The following is a 17,323-nucleotide window of genomic DNA, read 5'->3' as shown; positions in this document are numbered from 1 at the left end:
TATAACACTTCACAATGGCCGAAGAAAAAGCACCCGAGGTTGGTATGTAACATGGAAAGCTCTGATGATTGTGGGCGCTGAGGTGAAAACGGGCATGAGCTCTGTTGACCAAGTTGAATGGGGAAAAAAAAGGACTGGTGTTTGGGACCATAACTAATGACATGTTTGCTTTCAGACTACACCCTCAACAACCCCGATACCTTGACCAAGTACAAGACCGCGGCGCAGATTTCTCACAAAGTCCTCGAGGCTGTTGGTGGTATGTTTTCTGGCGCATTCCCCCTCTTGTCGCTGTTCCGGTCTGATATTTGAATTTAGCTCTTTGCTTTGAGGGCGAGAAGATCGTCGAGATCTGTCAGAAGGGTGACAAGCTCCTCGATGAGGAGATCACCAAGGTCTACAAGGGCAAGAAGATCAGCAAGGGTATGTTTTTCTTAGCGCTCAAAGAGACCCATTTTGATTCTAACATGCAATTAAGGTATCTCTCACCCCACCACTGTCTCCCCCAGCTCTTATGTCACCCCCTACACCCCTCTGGTCTCTGACGCCGCCGAGGCCGAGATCGTTCTGAAGGCCGGTGAGGTCGTCAAGATCCAGCTCGGTGCTCAGATCGATGGATTCGGAACCATTGTTTGCGACATGCTCGTTGTCGCCAAGAAGGACTCCAAGGATGTTATCACTGGCCGTGAGGCTGACCTCATTACCGCTACCCACTACGCCAACGAGGTCCTGCTCCGCCTGATGGTTCCCCAGGGTCTGCTGGCCCAGGGTACCGAAGAGGAGAAGAAGAAGGCCTCCGCCCAGAAGGCCCCTACTCAGGCTTACATGTCTTCCCTGCTCGAGAAGATCGCCAAGACCTACGACTGCACTGTCGTTGAGAACACCACCTCTTGGTTGTTCGGCCGCAACGAGATTGAGGGTGAGAAGAAGATCATCCTGTCTCCCGGCAACGGTGTCCGCGGTGATGGTGTCCCCGAGGTCGGTGAAGTTTGGGGTGTCGAGGTCGGTCTCTCTCTCGGCTCCGGAAAGGTCAAGAACCTTGACCACCGTGCCACTCTCCACCGTCGCACTACCACCACCTACGGCCTCAAGCGCCCCAGCTCCCGCCAGACCCTCTCCGAGGTTGTCAAGAAGTTCGGTACTTTCCCCTTCAGCTTGCGCCAGCTTGAGGATGAGAAGGCCGCCAAGGTCGGTGTTGTCGAGTGTGTCCGCGCCGGTGTCCTGCGCCAGTACGAGCCCGCCGGTGAAACTGACGGTTCCGCCGTCTCTCGTCTGTTGACCACCGTTGGTAAGTCCCATTGCGGTCTAATATCGTCACATTTTGGAGCCATAACTAATTTCCCTTCGCAGCCATCACCAAGAACGGTCTCACCAAGCTTGCTGCCGCTGCCCCCGTTGACCTCGAGAAGGTCAAGTCCGACAAGAAGCTCGAGGATGAGGAGATCCTCAAGATCCTCGAGCAGCCCCCTTGCCCGCTCCACCGGAGCCAAGAAGAGCAAGAGCAAGAAGAAGACCACCAAGACCGAGGGTGCTGAGTAAACCTCTCAACCCAACTTCTGTCATCATTTATTTTCATGCAACACGACATAGTGTAGGACGTCCGTGTCCGATCTGAATACAAAACCGATATCCATTGACGAGCCTCGTAGCAGGTCATACGAAATCTAAACAAAAACAAAAGAAACTGTTTGATTTTCCAATTGCAACGGGCAGTTCCATCCCATGAATGAGGGTATATACATGACAAGCCTCAGTCGCGGCCAAAAAGACGAGAATAGTTGCCTATAAACAGGAGTGGTTATGTATAAGCTTGATCTCATATTTCGATTGGTAAGGGAAGGTGGTTACCATTAACTTCGGGACCTCTTTTGAGCTGTCTTTTGAGCTGTCTTTTGAGCTGTCTTTTGAGCTGTGTAGACTCTGAGACCAAATCAATATGTTACCAGTCTGTGAATGCCTTTTGTGGACCTTTTGTATGGATTCAAGTAGTGATCCTCGTAATCATTGTGGCCATGGACTCCAGGGTTCCCGATGCCCAAGGCCTTCGAGGCTTTGATGCTCCCGTAGGACTGGGCTCATGACCGGCAATGACCGTGCTTTGCCTCCGATATGTGAGGTACCCGTGGACTCACACAGAAGCATGCTAAAGCGTGCATTGATGATGTCTTTCGAAAGATGTTTCCAGGGCTTCTGCCTTCAGGGCCATTCAACGCATGGTTCTCTTGGTTGACCGTAGCTCGATTGACCAACTACAATGAACAGATTGAACAGGTTAATCAAGGTTCGAGACAATCATACCAGACATAGTGAAAAATCAAAGACAATGCTCTTCGGGGCTATTGAATCCATTCATGCCATTGGGGTGGCTTGAAACCAGTCTTGATACATGAAGCCTAAGGCATTGTCAACTTCACGTAGCTCCTTGTACAAGAATTTGTGTGTTGAGCATTATCAAAACAATCTGTCACGTAAACTCGTGGTCTACGGAGGTTCTGCCCTCAGTACCTCCCCGTGTGTTGTGTTTCTCTTCCCTCTCCTCTTGTTGTTGTTCTCCAGCTCCCCCCGTCTCTTTTCTTTTCTTCTTCCTCTTCCACCTCTCCATCTTCCTTTCTCTTCCCACCCTCTTCCTCATTTTCTCAGTGCTATTTCCTGTTACCTACTCTCATCTGTTTCTCAAAACCCTGTTCCTGTTCCTATTCCTGTCCTCTTGTCATCTCCTGTCTCTTCCAACTTCCCCTCGTCATACACCTTTCTCTACTTCTCCCCCATCCACTTTCCACCCTCGTGTTCTCCATCACGTACAAAATGGAGACTGTACGTCGCGCCTCAAAGCGCATCTTCGCTAAAATGGGTAAGTGATAGAGCTCTCCACGTTTTGACACGTCCTCTGCCCCCGGTATCTGCCCTCATCGTGTCTGGGGTGGCCGCAGGTCACTCAGCCCTAGAGACGATCCCCAGTCCTTACCACATGTTTCTTGCCCTACTCCGCATCAATTTCACTGTCTCCTCTACTCTCTTCCCCATGATCGGCTTCGAACACGTTCTACCCACCGCAAGGTGCGTGCACATGGGAGACCATCATGTCTGCCCCAGTCTCGCGACTCGCAACTCGATCCCAGTATCCTCAACACCGGAGATCTCATCTGGTCCTGAAGGATACTGGAAGATCGGTGCATCTCCCTTCCCCTACAGCTCACAGCCTGCCACCCTGAGACTCAAGGTTTCTTCCGCTTTTCCCATCTTCCATCTTTGCCTTTGACACCCTCTGGTGGGCTTACCTGTCTATTCCCCTGGATCTTTCTACATGATACCAAGTGGCTCCGCGGCTTTCGGCTGAAACGGAGTGGCTGTCCACGATCTCTTTTCTGGCCGACTCATATGAGAACAAAGCTAACTTTCTAACAGCCTAGGCCAAGGAGGCTGAGCAGGCCGAGCATGAAGCACAGGCTGAAAAGACTCAACAAGCTTCAGATGCTCCCAAGGCCAAGAAGATCAAAACCTCCAAGGCTCCCAAGGCTCCTAAGGCTGCCAAGGCCGCCACTGCCCCAAAGGTCGATAAGGCCTCCAAAGTTGAAAAGGCCCCCGAGGCCAACAACGGATCCCAACCCGAAACGTCAAACAAGACGACCAAGCTTGTTTTGAAGGCTCCCAAGCCCGAACAGGCACCAAAGGCTGAGAAGGCCCCGAAAGCTGCTGAGGCCGCAAAGGTCAAGAACGCACCCAAGGCCAAGAAAGCCACAAAGGTCGAAAAGGTACCTAAAGTCGAAAAGACAATAAAACCTAATAAAATCACCAAGGCTCCAAAGGAGAAAAAGGCCTCAAAGTCCAAGAAGGCTGCGGCCAGCAAAGCAAAGGCAGAGTAAGTTGCTTCCATAGTTAGGGCATGAGGCGCTTGGCACTAACCCTAGCAGGCCCCTTCCGCCTGCCGCTACGGGCTCCACCCAGCTCGGAGATCTCAAGGCCTCTGCTCAACCCGTGACTCGACGGAAGCTTCAGAAGAAGCCCCCGGGCCCTTCGCAGCCCGACTTGCAGCTCGACACTTCCCTGCGGACCATGAAACCGATTGGGGAATACCCATCGCCTGCGGAATACCGCGCCGTCGCCGTATCCCCTCGCATTCCCCCACGGCGCGATGAGATCGACGCGACTCCCACTCTTGCCTCCGACAGCGGGCTTGAGAACCCGACAATCGCAAAGGATCATGTTGAATACCTTGCGACCGCACCGGCGGCTCCTATCCCATCTCCAGACGTCGAAACACCCGCGGATGAATCCACTCCACAAGTCTCACTTGAGGACATAAAGTGGATTTACAACCATGAGGAGTTCGCAGTACCCCGAGCAGTACTCTATGATATGCCTGTCCCCAAATGGCCAGGCTACAACTATCCAAGACTTCACAGACTGATGGAGGCGTCTATCACCCATAATTGCGCAACTGGCACTCCGGTCCATGTCAGAAACCTTCTTCACCTTTGGTGGAAAGCCGGCAAAGATATATTCTATTGCGTTTTGATGGATAATCTCTTTAAGAAAGCAGAGGACCGCGTCATCGACTACACACTGGCACTTCAATTGGTGCTGACTGAGGAGGAAAATCAAGCTCAAGACTGGTATGCTGAATACGTACGAGACACTCTACCTTTGGCAAAACCGCCCCATGTTGCTGAGGTTGCCCACGAGCTTAACGGGCCCCCTGTATCTCCGGAGATTGAGATGTCCCCGCCTGCGACGATCTCCCAGATGCTTCAGACATCCCAGGAGCCTCAGATGCCTCAGGGCAGTGACTCGGGCTTATCGTCTATCAACCCGTTTGCTCAAGCGCCTGCATTCAAGCCTTCTGATATCTATCGGGACACCACTGGTCCTCGCCTGGAGGAGCTGTTCACAAACGGCAAATCCAACACCGCTCCACTCAAGCGTCCCAAGAAACCATGCCCAGTCAATGAGAATGCTTTCCAGCGCAAACGCCAGTGGGAGAGTGACTCAGATCATGATGAAACAATGAACGAGAAGCGCCTTCGTTTTTCCGAGCAGCAGCCTAGCTTAATGGACATGGAGTTTCCTGAGAGCAGCATGCGTTCAACAGTTGGGCTTGGGCCTGAGTCGGAGTCTGAGTCTGACCTCGATCGCAGTGAATACACCTTTGAGGGTATTCCCCGCAGTATTCTGAGAGGTGACCCCAGGGCGATTGAGGCCGCTCGAACTCTCCCTCCTGAGGGCGAAATCCTCGACCCAGAGATTGGCGGGGACTGGGCGCTTGAACCTCCTCTTTGCATGCAGCGCCAGCAAGTGTCTACACCTCCGCCCCAGAGCAACAGGCCTCATAAAAAGCGAAAGAGAAATAAGGGGAAACAGCGGGCACGGTCGCTTTCCGTCGACACCACAATTTCCACCCTATCGTCACTTTCCAATTCATGCTACTCTCTGCGTTTCAACGACTGGGATGCGCCGCACCAACCACGCCAAATGCCAAATTCCATGTACGTATTCTGTGTTACTTCTATCTGCTACCTTTGCTCCATTTTACTAACATGGTCCCTCACAGTCCACCCCCGAGAACAACGACGACTGTGAAGAATGTGGAAAAGGAGGCAACTTGGTTTGCTGCGACACCTGCCCCAGAGCGTATCACTTCAAGTGTTTGGTTCCGGCCTTGGATCCCAACAATCCGCCGCAGGGAGATTGGCACTGCCCCAAGTGCTCGATCCGCAACACTTTCACCACCTTGATCGCCCACAGCAACGAACACTTGAAGAAGACTGAATATTCGGCCCCCCAGGACGTCAAGGATCATTTCGTTGGAGTGGATGAGGGCGTCGTGTATGATGCGGATTATGCCCGGAATCTGAAGCACCAACGATACTACAAGTCTGCGCCCCACCTGCCGCGGCTGACTAAACCACCCAAGCAGGATGGCCCTACCGCATACGCGCATCCCATGCTTCTCCGAGAAGTTGACACCAAGGGAGAAACCATCCGTTGCAACAATTGTGGTCTTTCGTCAGAAGGTGTCCGCCCCATCATCACTTGTGATTACTGTCCTTCCCGTTTTCATCTCGACTGTTTGGATCCGCCACGCGCTCATCCCCCTAACCCCAAAGTCGGATGGATGTGTCCTAATCATGTTACTCCTGAAGACATGATTGTCACCAAGGAAAACTGCGGCCACGAGCGTGCGCGCCGTGTCCGCCGCACCAAGAACATGGCTTATGTCGATTGTGACATTCTCCTCCCTGATGATCCGAACCAGAGTTTGTTCGACGAAGAATACAGGGAAAAGCGAGCTCGCTTCCTTGCAGGAGATGTCGTCTTGAACTTCATCGGCGCCGTGAAAGAAGATCACCGCGAGCGTCAAGTCAAGTACGCCGCCAGAGTTGAGAAGAAGTGTCTCGACTTAACCCGCCAAATCACCCATGAATTCCTGGAGCGTCAGGGCGCCGCTGGAGCCAGAGAGCCCACCTCGGAAGTCCCTGCCTCCCTCAAGGAAAATGTCACCACCTCAGTCCGCAACATGATTGCTGGAGCCCCTGTCACCACCAATGACCTCGATGCCGCTACCCTCCTCCTCGGCCTGGCTCGCACCCTGGCTGAGCCCACCCCTTCTTCCTCCAAGGGCCAAGAGACCGTCGATCTCACCGAGCCCATCCCCTCCCCCAAGGCGGCCTCCGCCAATTCCGTGGAGTCGGAGAAAACCGACACCCAGAAGGCTCCACGCCTCAAAATTTTCCATCGGGGCAAGCGCGCCCGCGATGATGAAGGTTCTCTTGAAGAACCGGCGCAGAAGCGCCAGCACACCGACTCCGAGTAGTCGGTGAAATTTTTTTTTTCTTTTTCCATTTTCAATGTTCGCATCTATGGACCCGGCGTTGGAAAAATTTGAATTTTTTGTCAATTACTTTGTGGAGAGATCGCAATGATCACTTGTTAGATCTAATCCCTGGAGCTGCCCGACCACGTTTTTCTTTTTTTGCTTTCAGTTCGTTGTTTTGTCACTGCTCCAATTTGTGCGTGGTCGGGGGCTCCAGGGATATGTATGAATAGCATAACGTGGGCCAAAGGCCAAATGAGCAGTTTAGTTTTCAGTATTCTCTCACTTGTAGGGTAATTGTAAGGTAAATCCCAAGGTCAACTGCTTTGAAATTCGCGTCAAATGAGATTCGTACTCTACATAACTGAGAAGTTCCTCGCCTATGACAATTTGCTAAGGTACAGCCAGTGATAAAGATGTTTAGTTTGCATCATGAAGAGAGAGGGGGAAAAAATAACTAAGCAAATAATTACTCGCGTAGGCCGCGCGTGAGACGCGCTCACAGGAACTTCTTGGGCATGTTGGCCCGGCGACGCTTGTAAATTACGTACGAGATGACAAGGAGCACCTGGAACGCGATCACAAGGAAAAGGAAGAAGCCCATACGGGGAGTTGAGGCGGTGATGACTGGAAAGAAGTTAGCAGACCGTTTGAGACGAAGCCGATTCATGAAAACTTACCGTTCAACAAGTGACCCTGCAAGTTTTCGCTCAGGCTAAGATGCGAGGAGCGCAAAGTGTCGTGCAGCTGGTTAAAGCGGCTGCTGTAGTCTCTGTCGCCGAGATCGCGCAGAATCGTCGTCATCAACTGCTCCATGTGGGCGAGTCTGTTGTCCAGAGCATTGTACTGGTCCTTTGTGATAAGCATCTGCAGGAGCTCTGCGTGGCGAGCATCGGCCTTTGAGGCCTGGTTCTTCATATCTTGGAGGATGGTGTTGGTCGCCTTGTTGGTCAGCTGGAGACGGCCGCTGAGGTCAACGAACTGGGCTGCGAGACCGGCCATTGTGCCCTCTGATGCTGGGGCTGCGGGTGGAACTTGGGGTTGAGCCTGAGCTTGGGGAGGTGCTTGGTTCGGCTGGTTGACAATTGGTGGAAGCTTTCCTTGGGGAGAGCCTTGGGTTGTAGCAGACTCGAGGATGAACTTGAAGACTTCGAACGAGTCGGGGTTCTCGGGGGTGGCGGCTGTAATACCGAAGGTGTTTCCAGCGGGGAGCGCGACCTGGAAATCTAGGTCAGATCAATGGCTTGAGTCGGTTCTGGGGGGACATACCTTGTTGGTTGAGAAACAGGGCTGGTCGTCGATGGTGACTTCAAGGATCGAGTTGGTGTGCTTGATCTTAAAGACGGAGGGGCGACCAAGGTTGCGGTAGGAGTAGTCACAGTGACCAAATGCTAAAGTGTCGGGGCTGTTGTGGCTTTTGTAATCGGTCGTGCCGTCGTTCAGGAATCCTCGAACGCTGCCACCCTGTTGGAGGAATCAGTTGGTGTTCAATACGACGATACGAGGGATACGCACACGTCCACCATGTGTATCAACCACCAGCGCAAAGCCGTCGAATGGGCCGACGGTGTAGATGCTGGAGGTCCCAATGCGGGCCTGGCCGTCCTTGGTATACCACAATTGCAGGATTCCACCGGCTCTTTCAGGGCCACTCGCTCGGAATTGGAACTCTGCTGTCCACTCAGACTGGACGACACTATTCACAGGTTATTATCCGTCTGTGCTGTCGTTCTGATGCCCTTCACTTACGGACTTTGTGCCCACAGAGACCCCCGGGTGTTGCCAGGGTAGGGCGGCGTTAAGATGACTTTGTCTGACAGCTGTTCAACTGTTAGCTCCAGTCATCCAACAGCTAGTACATCTCTCACCAGGTTCGGTTGGTGTCCCTCCCCTCCAACTGTCCATCCAGGGATTGTGTGGTCTCGGTTTGGTGATATCCTGATCTAGGTCAGATCGCGTTCGTGGCGGAGAGCATCAGGTACTGACGTTTTACCAGTGCCAAAGCTGGAGCTTTCGATAATCTGCGATGTGGCGCCTGCGGCGAACAGTGCCAGGGAAGCTAGTGACTTCATCATGTTGCGTAGCTTGAATGGTGTTCGGTATTCGTTTGTATTTCCAATTGTTGCGCGGAGCAATCACTCGGCCCTTGAGCACTTGCAATGGCCTGATCCAGCGCAGTCTTGTTTTCTATTCAGATCGCACAGGCCGGAGATAACGCGGGTTGTGATCCAGCCGACAACAACAGCAATAACGCAGAAACGGGCCTCTTTCGCAACGATAGCGGCTGATGGCGAACAGTCGAAAAAGTGGTGGAGCTGTACACTGTTAAGAATAGTGTGTCGAATGCCTACGTCTGTGAAGTCCATGCGGAAAGTTCCTGACGTTTCATTTGGATTGACATCTGTCCTTCTGTTTCACTCCTGATTTGACCTCCGCATTTGATCACGTGTTCTCGAAATAATCGTGCGGAGGAAGCTCCCACCGCACCGCTCGTTGTCCCTCATCTTGTCGTTTTCTGGGATTGTCGCCCCATTATGCGCAGAGGCTTCAATGGTTGAATTATACCCTTCTTTGGCGCAATGCGCCATAGTTGCAGCCGCCTTTAAGGTGCTGCTTTTCCCCGCATAGTGAGTCCCGTCGCGAAAGTGACCTATGACAGCTCGATCAAGGTGTGCTGAACAAGCCAAAGCTGACCTTCTTTTTACTAGCAAATCAACGGATTTTGAGGTTCATCGCAATTGGCTCGCTATCACCCATGCTCTCCCGATCCAAGAGTGGTACTACGAGGTAGGCACGGTCGGGCGCATACAAGTGTGGATGTTGACGGTTTTTAGAAAACCTCAGAATGGACGCTCGATTACCCGCCGTTCTTTGCGGCCTTTGAATGGCTATTGTCTCAAGCTGCAGTATATGTCGACCCTGCAATGCTGGTTGTGAAGAACCTGGGCTATGATTCCTGGCAGACTGTCTACTTCCAGAGAACAACGGTCATATTGACGGAATTGGTTCTTGTCTATGCGCTGAGCCGGTAAGACAACATACTGAGCTCCGGATTGATTTGGAAAGAAATAAACTAACTCCAATTGGTACTATACAGATTCGTCCAATCCGTTCCTCTGCCAAACAAAAAGGCTGCGCACGTAGCCAGCCTTTCCATTCTGCTATCCCCGGGTCTTTTCATCATTGATCATATCCACTTCCAATACAATGGGTTCATGTATGGAATCCTGATTCTATCCATCGTTTTGGCTCGGAAGCAGTCCACCCTCTTGTACAGTGGTATACTTTTCGCAGTCTTGCTGTGCATGAAGCACATCTACCTGTACCTTGCCCTTGCCTACTTTGTCTACTTGTTGCGCACCTATTGTCTCGATGCCAAATCCATCTTCCGACCCCGAATTTGGAACATCATCAAACTTGGAGTCTGTGTGGTTGGTGTCTTTGCAATTGCCTTTGGGCCGTTTGCGCAATGGGGTCAGTTGTTGCAACTGAAGGACAGGCTCTTCCCATTCTCCAGGGGACTGTGCCACGCGTACTGGGCTCCAAACATCTGGGCAATGTACTCGTTCACCGATCGGGCTTTGATTCCTCGTATGCATCCTTATCCATCCTAATCTGCTGAATGTGGACCTAGCTAACATGTGTATAGTTGCTCCTCGGCTGGGCCTCCCGGTGAACCAAGACGCGCTCACCAGTGTGACGCGAGGACTAGTTGGAGATACCTCTTTTGCCATCCTTCCCGAAGTCACCAAGGAGCACACGTTTATATTGACTTTCTTGTTCCAATTGGTACGCACCCTCCTCACTTTTGACCTGAGCACCCTCTCACACATTTCCAGGTTCCTCTCATCAAAGTCTGGCGCAAGCCAGGATGCTGGGACACTTTTGTTGGCGCAATCACCCTCTGCGGCTACTCATCCTTCCTATTTGGCTGGCATGTCCATGAGAAGGCTATACTTCTCATCATCATTCCTTTCAGTCTCATCGCACTTAAAGATCGGCGGTACTTTAGCGCATTCCGTCCTCTTGCGGTCGCAGGGCATGTTTCGCTGTTCCCACTTCTCTTTACTGCAGCCGAGTTCCCACTCAAAACTGTCTACACAATCTTGTGGTTGGTTCTGTTCCTCTTCGTCTTTGATCAAGTCGCGCCAGTGCCGGAAAGGCCCCGCATCTTTGTGTTTGATCGACTATCGCTACTTTACCTGACAGTCTCCATCCCCTTGATTGTCTACTGCTCTTTGGGTCATCAGCTGATCTTTGGCTGGGACCGACTCGAATTCCTGCCACTGATGTTCATGAGCAGTTATTGTGCACTTGGCGTGGTAGGAAGCTGGGTTGGATTTATGGTGGTCTACTTCACTGCATAGTACTTTCAGGGCCATTAAACTAAACAGATAGCCCTAAAAAATTATAACATTTTTTTTCTTAATGCCCAGACGGCTTCATGTTAATTGTGTCAGGCGACTCGGATCTCCAAGGCTCAATTCTCAGATGATGCAATAGTTTGTTTGCACTGTTTGATTCCACGTGGACCAGACCCACGGCTCATAGAGTCTATTCCGAAGCTAGGCTCAATCAGGCTAGCGCCTCCTCATCCATGGTTGGCCTGCAGCCAAATGCAGGTCGGATAGAAACACGGGGAATCATCCGATTTCCTTTCTTGGACCAGATGGGCAACAGATGGGCAAAGATATAACTGTATAAAATCTAGAGACCTTTGATGTTTATTTACTGCGTCCACTTGAATGGATCAACACTGATTGTACACGTCACTGCTTGCCTACTGTAGGTGCAGCTTTATATATATCCAAACCTTGGATAATATTTGAATATGCCCAGGTGCTTCCATACTGACGTGTTTCCCTTCCACACAAGGCGCTGCCAAGGTCGCTGTAACGCTATGTAGGTAGGTATCTGGGAGCTGGAAGATACTTTCCTAGGTACCAACATGTAACGGGCCCGGAAATGGATGAAAAGCAGAACACCGAAAAGCGATTCGGATCAGCAATCTTGTATAACTAAGTCACATCAGATGGACTATCAGATCTCAGCGCAAAAAGTAATGACTATCTAGGTGTTGGCCTCTCCTTCCAGCACCAACGAGATACACTACGCAGGGAAGGAGTACCCGGCAACACACTTGCAGATTGCTGCGAAGCACCGGCAAGGGAATTGAAAGCGTAGCTTTCCACACAACGAAGCAACATATTTTCGACAAAACGAACAGGATGGAGTTGGCATCCACCAAATCACATCAGATATCAGTGGCTAGGAGGCTTGTTACACCGAGGCTGATTGCGCATGAGCATTACATATCAATTTTGCTTGCTTTCAATAGTGCAGTGGGTGGGTCAGTCAATGAAAGATACGCGAGAGCAAACTTGGGACCCAATACATTCTGTGAAGGTCGGAGGAAAGAGTCTCCAATGAGAGACCACTTGGGCTTATTGGAAGTACGGAAGAGCCATCAAGGTCAGGACAAAAATCTTTGTAAACTCACAGTGCGATCGGGAGGGTCGTCCAGTGCGAGGTGGCATTTCTGTTCCAGAATTGAGGGTATCACCCCGAGAGTGCTTGTTTACTGTGTTCATGTTAAGATCCATGATACCAAAGTTGTACTTCCAATCTCATTCATTGCCACCAGTGACAATCGGTTTGTGAGCGGGACACATGTCTTCAACACCAATAGTGAATACATATTCAAGCAGGAGCTAAGGCTAGGAGGACTCCCTGCAGGAGAAGCAAATGGAAAAAGACGAAGTGCAGTACGTATGTTGCGGAAAGTGGAATTAAAGGACAAATGCAAGTATACTGAGTATCTCAAAGACGACCCTCTAAGGACAACGAAGAGATCTTTGTGATAACCGAGTGCGACCTATTAAAATAACCCAAGCTTCCAGATTTACAAGAAAAGTGTATGATATGTGAAATAATGGCGTTTCATGCTAAAAATACCAACAAAGATGGGGGTTAACCTGGCCCCTTCACTTCCGACCTTAGTCCGAGACCGCGAATAGTAATTGATAGTCGGACAGAAAGGGGGAAAAACCCCCCTAAAATGGAGAAATGAGGGGAATAGGATAAATCAGCTCATTGAGAGGAATCCAACGAGGGTAAATAAAGGTAGAGTTGTGATGATTGATGGAGTTGGGAGATAGCCGAGCATGGAGGATTAATTGGCGGATGAAATCGAGGAGCTCTGCGGTTTTCTGCTGACTTTGGTTCCCGGCCTCGACTGGACCAATCACATCGTTCCGCGGAACGCTGCATTGATCTACCGCTCTGCCCTTTTATGTCAACTTTCCTCATTTCTTATTTCTCTGTCTCAACCTCCCTCTTTGAGCTCCCCCAGCACACCCCTTCGAAATTGCCTGAGTCCCTCCATATTGGACGCGTTCATCTCCGGTAAGTCCGCTCATAGATACTGATCATCATTCGCGTGATCTGCCTCTGCGACCAGGCCTGATCAGCACCGTTCCCTCGCACCCGCGAATCCTCCCGTCACCACCCCCAAAAGCCAACAGAGCCACCCGCGACACCCATCGCGTCTACCCATCAACTCCGCCGATTTCGGGCCCCGACGCGGTCTCCACATTCACACAATCAATGGAGCTAGCCTAGTTCGCTAACCCAGGTCGCGTTTTCGTCTAGTCCGTTCATGCTTGATTGTGTCACCGGTATCCTTTGCCCGACTGGCGCGTCTACACCCGGCTTTAAAGCATAATGGTATGCGACACCTGATCTGATCGACTTCTGCGGAGTTGCAAGAAGAGCCTAGTGCATGGGAGGGGACCAAGCGGCTGACACAATTCCTTGGATAGGTTCTGTTCAAACGCAAGCCGGTGCAATACCTCCCACAGACCGTGATTGAAGATGATAGCTCCGAGGTAGGCTTCCGAATCGCTCATACTCTCAAGCTCTCCCACTGACCATTGTTTCTACTTCCAGGTCTGGGTGATCCCAGAGACTAACGAGGTCTTCACCACATATGAGCCCTACCTTCAGCGCATGGACTTCTATAAGCAACGCAGATTTATTTGTGAAATCACAGGTCATTCCGGCTTGACCTTCTTCGAGGCGCTCCGCAGTGAGGTACATACAACAAGAACACCGGGTGATGGGAAATGCGCTAAATTTCAATTAGACCGAGGAATCGCGTGAGGTGAACAACAGTTTCCCGGATGCCTTGAGAGAACCCATCCTGCGCCGAATTCAGTTCTCTACTGTCTCAAGGGTAGACAGCTTGGGTAAGTCCACACTGACCTACGTCATCAAGCCTATGCTAACAATGAGATTGTAGTGGATGAGATCTATGAAGTGAGATATCTGCCTCACTTTGATGAATATTGATCTAACAGTGACAGGAATTCAAATCAGACTTCTACCCGGGTGAAGCCGTGCTGATTTTGCTAGAGGACAGCAGCCGGCTACATGGTACTATCAGAGATAAGGCCAACTTTGCAGAGCAGCTGTACGCTGATGGGACCATTAAAACGCCTGCCTTTGCCAGGTATCTGGTCAAGATCCTGGATCGACAGAATGAGGAGGCCCTGCTGGACCAGGACCACATCACACGGGACCGAAAGGCATTCACCAAGTTGATGCTGCGTGGATTTATCAAGAACAACGTTACCAGAGAGTCCTGGACTGGTGCACCTTGGTTGGTCAAACCATCTGTCGCCGAGACGTACAAGATCCCAATTGAGGTGCCCAAGCACCTGCAGTATGGTGCCAAGGTCGCAGAGAAGAAGGCAATGAAGAAAGCCGACCAAGATGGCTTCTTTGGTTTCTTCTCTTCTCAGCAGCTGCCGGAGCTGAAGCCCGCTGTCAAAGGACAGAAGTCGAAGGTATCTGCCCACGAGATGGCCAAATCCAGGGAGGCACAGTATCAAGAATACCAGCGATCTCTGAACGGGGATGCGTCGTTCTTGCTACCTTCCAACCCTCTGCGCCCGTCCAAGCCGCCACTGGTTGGCGACAGGAAACACGCTGGTTCTCCAGCAATCGTCATCAAAAATGAGTCGAGGATGGAAACCCCTCCACCAATCAAGTACCCCATCGAGGATCTGGAGCTCGCTCCTAATTCCGAGAAACAGCACCGCCCAACTTTGAAATTCATGATGGTAGGCGATTCCGAAGACGAAGCCGTGCAGGACCTTCTGCCTGATGATCTTGAGCCTGAAACTGTGGGTTTACTTTTGGAAACCTGGGATACGCTCAACGTCTACTGTGAGGTGTTTGAACTGGACACCTTCCCCTTCGACGACTTCATTCAAGCAATGCGGTTTTCATCAGAGGAAATTGACTGTGAGCTTTTCGTAGAGGTGCACTGCGCGGTTCTCAAAAAGCTCGTGAATGCGTCTGACAGCGGCGACGGCGCTGTCCAAGTCACCCTCCCAGATTTCCCCGTCGATGAATCAGACGAGTCCGAAGAAGAAGACGAGGAGGAAGAGGAGGAAGCCGAGGAAGAGTCTCCAAAGCCTCGAGCCAAGCCTGAGAGAATGACCACTCGAGGCAGCCTGGCCAAGGAGGAGCTAGTGACCATCAAAGCACAGATCGACGAGGCAGAGCCAGAAGACACACGTCTGCATCGCGCCGACGAGCTGTTCGAGAAATATGGCTGGATTGACCGCCTGCGCAAACGCGATTTCCGCAATGGAGGATGGCAGACAGTGATGGTGGGTCTCCTGCATCAATTGTCTGTTCGTCCTCGCGCGGAGCAAGTTTGCAACGAGATTCTGAAGCACTTGGCACCTCTTGATACCGACCCCAGTCCCAGCACTGTGCAAGAGCATTATCAAACTTTGGACATCAACCTGCGTACCAAGGCGCTGCAGAAGATCTGCATGCTGAGCTTGGAGACCAAGGCCATTCGAAACTATTTAGAAGAGTGCAGCAACCAGATGACAGAGCTGCGCAAGGAAAAGATCGAGTATCAAAAGGCGCGCAAAGCAGGGTATGTCATTACAAGCTTGTCCCTTCTTATTTTTTGTTCTCTCTTTGAAAAACCATTCGCTAACGATATTATACAGACTCATTGAGCTTCGTCAGCTCCACCAGGAGCGTAAGGCTGTTCAGCCCGAACCCGAAAAGGCCGGCAAGTCACCTACACCTGTGCCCGAGCTGGACGGTCTGGATGATTCAAGGATGACCGGCCTGGAAGGAGACTCGGAGATGATTGTGGACACCGAAGACGAGGATGCCCCTCGACCACGAGCTCTACGCGGAGGGGTGGACCGAGCCCTGGAGCGGAAACGCAAGCAAGAGCTCGAGAAAGAGCGGAAAGAGATTCTGGCTAAGCAGCCGAAGGGATCGAAGCAATATCAGAAAGTGCTTAAGAAGATCGATGAGCAGAAAGCCAAGATCGAAAAGCTACAGGAGCAAATCGAGACAGTGGAAAACAGTCTTCGCGAGACCGACTGCCCGCGAACTAAGTGTCTTGGCCAGGATCGATTCTGCAACCGCTACTGGTGGTTTGAGCGCAATGCCATGCCTTACGAGGGAATGCCAGAGAGCTCGAGTGCTGAAGCAGGCTACGCCAACGGCCGTCTTTGGGTGCAAGGCCCGGATGAGCTCGAATTGACTGGCTTCATCGACGTGACCGACGAACAGCGCAAACAGTACCAAAAGCATTTCCACACCACCCCCGCAGAGCGCAAGAAGCACGAGGAAGGTCCAACCCATCTATCCAATGCCCGCGAATGGGGATACTACGAAGACCCGGAGACCATCGATCAACTAATCGAATGGCTCGACACGCGCGGCAACCGTGAGTCCAAGCTGATGAAGGAACTTCTTCTTCAGCAAGATGTCATCGCCAAGTATATGAAGACTCGCAAGGAGTACTTAGCTGAGACCCCCGAGCGAGCGGAGTCGGAAGATATTCCCACCAAACGCGTCACCACTCGGACCAAGACCTACGTCGATGTGAGTGACAACAGTCTCCGTTGTCTCCGCTGGAAGAACAACACCGCTTTGTCACTTTACGGTCATCTCCACGTTGATCCTGGACGACCAGCCAAGCGCAAGCGGGTGTCTGATGATGCCAGAGGAGCCAAAGCGGCTAAGCAGGCCAAGCCGCTGCCTCGAACACGCGCGCAGCGTCGGGGTTGATACTCCTACCTAACGAGACCACGATATTCTTTGTACTATCTGTCCTTTGCCTCATATACATTTCAATCTGCATGGAGACGGGGCGTTTTTAGCACATGTTCAATAGTGAAATACTAGAAGTGCACTCACATAGAAGTTTACCTAATCCAAAAATACGATGACAATTCGGCTTCTCGGGACTCGCTCACTTTTTTGCGGGCCGTATCGGTATCGTATTTTGCCGCTTCTAAGCGGGGGGCGCTTGGTATCGGCACGTCAGTCTGAATACACCACTCCGAACTTCGCCAGGCAAAATACGTCAGCGGGATCAATCTCAACTAGACTTTGTGATTACTTCTTGAATGCCCTCTTTCCCCCTCTCACAATTTCTCTAGTTCATTGTGAACACTCGACTCTCGG

At 51.4% G+C, this 17,323-nt stretch overlaps 5 protein-coding genes across 5 annotated transcripts; 4 read left to right on the top strand and 1 right to left on the bottom strand.

Annotated features, from left to right (window-relative positions):
- Nucleotides 1–14: 14 nt before the first annotated feature.
- Nucleotides 15–1,535, top strand: N7506_002056 (curved DNA-binding protein (42 kDa protein); the record flags this gene model as incomplete). The annotated part of the gene is made up of 5 exons (XM_056951352.1): nucleotides 15–42; nucleotides 176–259; nucleotides 319–423; nucleotides 479–1,288; nucleotides 1,351–1,535. 5 exons carry the CDS (start codon nucleotides 15–17, stop codon nucleotides 1,533–1,535), a joined length of 1,212 nt encoding a protein of 403 aa, XP_056817267.1.
- Nucleotides 1,536–2,805: 1,270 nt separating this feature from the next.
- On the top strand, nucleotides 2,806–6,811 carry N7506_002055 (putative PHD finger domain protein; the record flags this gene model as incomplete). Its single annotated transcript, XM_056951351.1, has 5 exons — nucleotides 2,806–2,851; nucleotides 2,931–3,220; nucleotides 3,411–3,859; nucleotides 3,912–5,487; nucleotides 5,549–6,811. 5 exons carry the CDS (start codon nucleotides 2,806–2,808, stop codon nucleotides 6,809–6,811), a joined length of 3,624 nt encoding a protein of 1,207 aa, XP_056817266.1.
- A 499-nt stretch (nucleotides 6,812–7,310) lies between these two features.
- N7506_002054 (uncharacterized protein) lies at nucleotides 7,311–8,886 on the bottom strand (the record flags this gene model as incomplete). The annotated part of the gene is made up of 7 exons (XM_056951350.1): nucleotides 7,311–7,438; nucleotides 7,492–8,029; nucleotides 8,081–8,275; nucleotides 8,327–8,507; nucleotides 8,561–8,631; nucleotides 8,680–8,749; nucleotides 8,798–8,886. The coding sequence occupies 7 exons, from the start codon at nucleotides 8,884–8,886 to the stop codon at nucleotides 7,311–7,313; spliced, it is 1,272 nt and encodes a 423-aa protein (XP_056817265.1).
- Nucleotides 8,887–9,361: 475 nt separating this feature from the next.
- N7506_002053 (dolichyl-P-Glc:Glc1Man(9)GlcNAc(2)-PP-dolichol alpha-1,3-glucosyltransferase ALG8) lies at nucleotides 9,362–11,178 on the top strand (the record flags this gene model as incomplete). Its single annotated transcript, XM_056951349.1, has 6 exons — nucleotides 9,362–9,438; nucleotides 9,520–9,598; nucleotides 9,646–9,839; nucleotides 9,909–10,402; nucleotides 10,461–10,600; nucleotides 10,651–11,178. 6 exons carry the CDS (start codon nucleotides 9,362–9,364, stop codon nucleotides 11,176–11,178), a joined length of 1,512 nt encoding a protein of 503 aa, XP_056817264.1.
- A 2,356-nt stretch (nucleotides 11,179–13,534) lies between these two features.
- On the top strand, nucleotides 13,535–16,924 carry N7506_002052 (uncharacterized protein; the record flags this gene model as incomplete). Its single annotated transcript, XM_056951348.1, has 7 exons — nucleotides 13,535–13,537; nucleotides 13,633–13,698; nucleotides 13,760–13,903; nucleotides 13,956–14,058; nucleotides 14,112–14,128; nucleotides 14,176–15,767; nucleotides 15,844–16,924. The coding sequence occupies 7 exons, from the start codon at nucleotides 13,535–13,537 to the stop codon at nucleotides 16,922–16,924; spliced, it is 3,006 nt and encodes a 1,001-aa protein (XP_056817263.1).
- Between the last annotated feature and the right edge of the window lie 399 nt (nucleotides 16,925–17,323).

This window comes from Penicillium brevicompactum (assembly GCF_028827555.1).
Source record: "Penicillium brevicompactum strain IBT 35665 chromosome Unknown utg000001l_segment0_segment0, whole genome shotgun sequence".
NCBI lineage: Eukaryota > Fungi > Ascomycota > Eurotiomycetes > Eurotiales > Aspergillaceae > Penicillium > Penicillium brevicompactum.
This window is presented reverse-complemented; position numbering and strand designations above follow the sequence as displayed.